Below are 6,000 nucleotides of genomic sequence, written 5' to 3' on the forward strand. Positions count from 1 at the left end.
TGGGCTCTAGAGTCGTGGGAGGTAGTTGCTAGTGAGCACCCTGTCCTTGTCTGTTGCAGATGCCATAAGCTCCACCAACCCAAGGGTCATCGATGACGTCAGGGCTCGGAAGCTCTCCAATGACCTGAAGAGGTGCACGTACTACGAGACGTGCGCCACCTATGGGCTCAACGTGGAGCGGGTCTTCCAGGATGGTAAATGGCCAGCTTTGTGACTGCAGGGGCTCTGGGACATGCTCTGGGAGAACAGTCACACGTGGGTGTGGGGGCAGAAGCCCACCATGCAGTGTGTAGGCAACAGCATTGGGCACCTGCTCACAGTTCCACTTTCAGGGGCTGTGTTCAGAAGAGGGGACCCTGCAGAGCAGTCCCTGATGGCGTATGTGTGTCACTGTGCATCTGTGTGTCACTGTGCAGCCTGCCCTGCACAGGTGTGTCACTGTGCATCGTGTGTCACTGTGCAGCCTGCCCTGCACAGGTATGTCACTGGGCATCTGTGTGTCACTGTGCAGCCTGCTCTGTACAGGTGTGTCACTGTGCATCTGTGTGTCACTGTGCAGCCTGCCCTGCACAGGTGTGTCACTGCATCTGTGTGTCACTGTGCAGCCTGCTCTGTGCAGGTATGTCACTCTGCATCTGTGTGTCACTGTGCAGCCTGCTCTGCACAGGCAAACCAGTACTAAAAGCTCTGTCAATTCCACTGTGCTTGTATTCGTGGCTATAATTGGTCATTCTTAACCAGATTCTGTCTTTAAGATGAAGGCTTATATATTTGACATTTGGTCCTGGGGAGATTAAACTGGAAGAGCAAACTCTGAACCCCAGAAAGTAAAGTCAGAACTTGGGACTAAGGGTGTGGGCCAGCCTAAGGAACCTTTACTCAGTTACTATAGACTGCCCACCTCTAGGGACAGTGGAATTTGTAGGGAATTCACCTGCCGGAGCTCCAGGCTCTGCTAAGGGAGGCATATTCATGTCAGTGGTGGTGACGCCGGGTGTGGGTTACGAGAAAAACCAATACTAAAGCAGGGCAGAGGCAGGTGGGGAGGGGTAGCCTCTGCCTCAGGGACTTGAACTTCTGGCTTAGAGTCGGGTCTTCTGAGGACAAGCCAGAGCTTGTTCCTCTTTTCAGAGGCAGTTGATTGTGGGCAGTCAGTCTGAAGACCTTTGGCCTAAATCTACATGTAGTAACCCACTTCTGTCTCCTTGTTTCTGTGATGGGGACTGGCAGGGAGCAGAGAAGGACAAGCCTGGGATCCTTACAGAAGGGTGAGAGTCAAAAGCCTTGATGTTCACAGACCTTGAAGAAAACTTGGTCCCAGCAGCACACTCGAGGAACAGGGGCTGAGAGTGTAATTTAGCCTGTAGAATGCCTGTGTAACATGCATGAAGTCCTAAATTCAGTCTCCAACACTCCATAAGCTGTGTGTGGCGGCACTTGATTGTGGCCTCAGTACTTGGGAGGTAGAGGCAGGAGGACCAGGCACGAAGCTACACTACAGGTGTGAAGCCAGCGCAGGCTGCATGAGACCGTATCTTGAAGTGGAAACTGTGATCTTTGGATTGTTTTGATTAAATGGCCTGGGCTGTCTCACTGACTCTCCAGCGGCGATCTGGGGCCCAGCTCTTGCTGCTGCAGTGTATGTGAGCACTGGGCCACATTGCCACCCTTGTGTTCTGTCCCCTCCTGAAGCAGCCAGGCTCTTCCAGAAGCTTGCATCTCTTTCCTCCTCTGCCTCGCAGATAGTTACCTGTTCTCTGGGTCTCGGTCCTGATCTGTTCCTTCTGTCTCCCTCTGCATTTCATCCTTCCTGGTGCCATATCCAAGGAAGCTCAGGATTGCCCTGAGACGCTGCATGTGCCTCTGGGTCCCATCTTCCCTCTTCCCATCCCTGTGTATCCCAGGCCTCCCCAGGTGCCTCTGCCTGTGGTGTGTACTCATCAGCAGCCTCCCTGCTGTCAGCCTCATGGCATGGGCTGCACCGGGTTGGCTGCTCCCCCCATAACAGGAACTGTAAAGATTAAGCAAGGCAACTGCTTAGGGACTGTAGATGACCCAGAGGAGCTCCAGCAGAGACTCCATGGCCTCCAGGGGATGCTCGTGTGGGTTCCTTCTTTTCCTAGACATTCTGACTTCTATTTAGTGCCCACGAGGTTTCCCTAGTGACAAGAGCCAGTCCTACAGAAATGATCTTGCAGATCGACAGTGGGCACTATCAGGGTTACAGCACTAACCGGCAGACACGAGGGAGACATTTCTGTTCATTCCTCCACTGCAGCAAATTCTCATATGGTGGTTCAAGTAGCAGATAACTTTTCCTCCGAGGCCTTGATGCAGAAAGCCCAAGTCAAGGGCCTGGTGAGGGCCTGCTGTCCTGTTCACAGTGTCCTCACTAGGGATGGGGGGAATGGGTTTAAGGTAGGAATTTGGGCAACACAGACGCTCTGTTCCCGGCACAGCAGACGGCTCAAGGTCACACCTGGAAACCATCTGTGGGATGGAGACGTCCCGTTGTCCTCTCCAGCAGGGGATGCTGCCAAGGGGACTGTGCTCATTCCAAATGCCACGACAGTGAGATAGTGCAGGAGTACTAGCGTGGACCCCTCCCTGCAGACACACAGTGTTCTCAGGGGTCTGTTGCCATAGACTGCACACTTGAGTTCATCTTACTTATTTTAGAATGAACACAGTAAATCTCAGAAGGAAGAATGCCCATGGAGGTAGAACAGCTAAACACAGGGCAGGTCCATTCTGTGTGTCCATAAAGGGTTTTCATTTATGTGAAGAAGGAGGTTTAAAAGTAAGATGGACGTTATCCTGCATTAACAAAGTATTTACCTTTAGGTGTTGTCTTTTACTTAAGCCATAAACTACTTTTGTTAGGATACAAGTCATATAGCCTTTATATTTAAAGAGATTGAGGCATACAGGGCTGTGAACTCCGCACTTGGGAGGCTGAGGCAGGAGAGTTATAAGTTGGGAGCCAGCCAGGGCTATGTGGCAAGATCCTGTCTCAAGAAAGAGAAAGACAAGGGATGTGACTCAGTGCTGAGTCTGAGGCCCTCAGTTTGGTCTCCAGTATCACAAGAGAAATAGACACACAAGCAAGTGCAATCGAGACTCAGGAAACTGAACATGGTGAGAGCCATTTGGGGAGCCCACAATCTTAAGCCTTAACCAGACACTACTAGGCCATTCTGTCATTAAAAGGCAGCATATGAGGTCCTTAGAGTTGAGGTGCATTCCTCTGTACAGCTGAGGAAGGTCCAATGGCCTGTGTAGACAGCAGCATCCCTGGGTGCTCCCTCCACACCAGAGTCTGTTCCACCAGTTGGCTGGATAGCTTTAAGAGAGTTCCTGGTGTTTCAATGTGGCCTCTTGGTGTCCCAGAACAGAAGGTGAATTGTAACATGGGAAGAGAAGCAGAGTTCTGTCTGTGTTTCCCCCGAGCAGTGGCTGATGTGCTGTGGTCCGTGCATGGCACTCTGGGTATTCTGTAGCCTAGGGTCTGGAGGGGTGTGGCCTCCTGTCCCACCCTGCAGCCTTCACTCATTGCTCACCTGAGCTCAGCCTTTGCACTGGGTGTCCTTGGCTGGAGAGGGGCAGGATGTGGAGTGAGGAGTGAGGACCCATCCATTAGGAGGTTTGGGTCCCCCAGGGAGGATGGTAGCCTCCTTGAAATGTAAGCTCCATCCTGCCTGAGTGGGGAGGAGGGATGAGTATGACGAGCCAGGTGTTTGCTGCCCTCTCCCCCTCTTCTCAGCCTGGGACATGTTGGCTGGTGGAGAAGGGCAGAGTGTCCACCGTGGATCCCTTTGAATAAGCTTCACCCAACAGGAGCCATGTGCTCTGTCTGAATGGTGCCAGCAGCTGACTGACCTCATGTGGCTCTCTAGCCTGCCAGCAGTGCCTCAGGGAGGTGGCCGGGGCAGCTGCAAGCCAAGTGCGTGGGCTTGGGCAGCGGTGGGTTACAGGATCATTTCAGGGTCACCTTGGCCGGTGTCCTTGCTGTTTGGGGTGTCTGGGAGAACAGTCATCTCGGTGTTCGCATGAAATCCTCTGAAGGTTTCTTGTATTTGTTCTCTTAGGGCTCAGATAAGTACATGAAAATGATTTACAGAAAAACTAGCTTGCTTCTTCAGACATGATTTCTCTGTTGCTATGCTCACTGTTATGAATGTTTAATAGTGCATTCTAAAAATCACTTGTTGTTTATGCATGTGTGAGAGTATGTATATGTGAGAGTCTGAGTGTCTATGAGTGTGTGCATGTGTTTAAAGGCAAGGTCTCTTATGGCCCTGAGCATCTCTGAGCTAACGTGTGGTTGACGGTGACCTTGAACCATGATCTTCTGCCTCTGCCTCAGGTGCTATGATTATAGATGTGTGTCATCATGCTTCCTAAAAGGGAAAAATTCTGAATGATCTTATCTTAGTCACTGTCCTGTTGCTGTGAAGAGACACTGTGACCACTGTAACTTGTCAAAAGGAAAGCACGTAATTGGAGCTGGCTCACAGGTTCAGAAGTTTAGTCCATTGTCGTCAAGGCAGGCAGACACGGTGCTGGGGAGAGGTAGCTGAGATCTGGATCCATAGACTGCAGGAGGAGTGACTGGGCCTGGCTTGGGAATTTGAAATCCCAAAGCCCACCCACAGTGACATGCTTTCTTCACCAAGGCCACACCTCTTAATCCTTCTCAAGTAGTGCCACTCCATAATAACGGAGCATCCAGATATGAGAGCCTGTGGAGCCCATTCCTGTTCAGACCACCATAGATCACATATGAGAATCCTTTCCTACTTAGACCTGTTGTTGTCAAATGAACCATTCCACTTTGGATGTGCGAGAATGGGAAACCCCGTGTCTGAAGGTTCTGGACACCCTTGGTTGGGTCCCTGCCCCTCACTTGCCAGGGCTTCCTTTGCAGGCTGGTATCTATCATCCTGGTACACGGACAGACATCTGGCAGAATGGTCTCTATTCTGGGAAGGCATGTGACACGCCTCTAACTCCGCCATCCTAGTGGGTCACATTTATGCTTTAGTTAACATTCTGGAGACCATTTTCTTAGCTATTCTGTCCCTGCCTGGTGATAGCTTGTCTGTGTGCAAATGCTGGCTGGGAACCTGTGCTGGGAGGTCACACAAAGGCATCCACTGCTCCCACGACTGGCATTTGGTACGCAGAGAAACACCTTCCATATCACACATCTCCAGCTACCCAGTCAAGCAAAGATGGCTGTGTTATGGAGCCTGCTTGGGGTGTGCAAGCCTGATGGCCCACGTTGGAGCAATGCTAATGTGTGTCTGGGCTGGAGCCTCTCAGACCATTGTGCCGTGCTGACACCATAGCTCTTTGTCAGTACTGTTGCAGAGCGGTCGGTCGTCCTCTCTGGAGCTTGCCTGATCCTCTCTCGGCAGTCAGCCTCATCCTTGTTTGGGAGTCATTGGGGTTATTATGTAGTTATTTCTGTGACTGTTGTTTTTCTTCTTTGTCTATGAAAAACTGCATGTGTTTTGGCAAAAGAATACATTCAAAAAAGATTTTTCATCTTTGGAAGCAAGCAAGCCATAGATGATCTGAAAGTTTTTAAGGCATTGACTGTAACTGGAAAGGGGAGCTAACGAGCTAGGCTCTGTTAGCATGTTCTGCTCGGCTCTGGTGAAGGAGGGCGGGCCCGTTAGGCGCACACAAAGGTATTTGTTCCCAGTGTCTGGTGGTGCTTCTGGTGTGTTCCACAAATCTGGCATTTCTGGTATCTGCCTACACTTTTCTATGTCACCCCTCAGTTCTGAAAACTTGTTGAAACTTCCTGGATTTGTCATGGCTGGACCTACAGTCTCTACTGGTTTGTTTTTTGTTTTTGTTTTTGTTTTTATTGGTTTTTTGTTTTGTTTGTTTGGTTTTTGTTTTGTTTTGTTTTGTTTTTGTTTTTTGAGACAGGGTTTCTCTGAATAGCTCTGGCTGTCCTGGAACTCACTTTGTAGACCAGGCTGGCCT

At 50.5% G+C, this 6,000-nt stretch overlaps 1 protein-coding gene across 12 annotated transcripts in view; it reads left to right on the top strand.

Moving 5' to 3' along the window:
- Positions 1-6,000, top strand: part of Agap1 (ArfGAP with GTPase domain, ankyrin repeat and PH domain 1) — a 436,093-nt gene that overhangs the window by 174,922 nt on the left and 255,171 nt on the right. For all 12 annotated transcript variants that reach the window (XM_029539053.1, XM_021197517.2, XM_029539054.1 and 9 more), the window contains one exon: positions 60-194. In XM_029539053.1, the coding sequence (XP_029394913.1) occupies positions 60-194 (135 nt within the window). The remainder of the gene's footprint in view (positions 1-59; positions 195-6,000) is intronic.

The sequence above is a fragment of the Mus pahari genome, chromosome 5, assembly GCF_900095145.1.
Source record: "Mus pahari chromosome 5, PAHARI_EIJ_v1.1, whole genome shotgun sequence".
NCBI classification, from domain to species: Eukaryota; Metazoa; Chordata; class Mammalia; order Rodentia; family Muridae; genus Mus; species Mus pahari.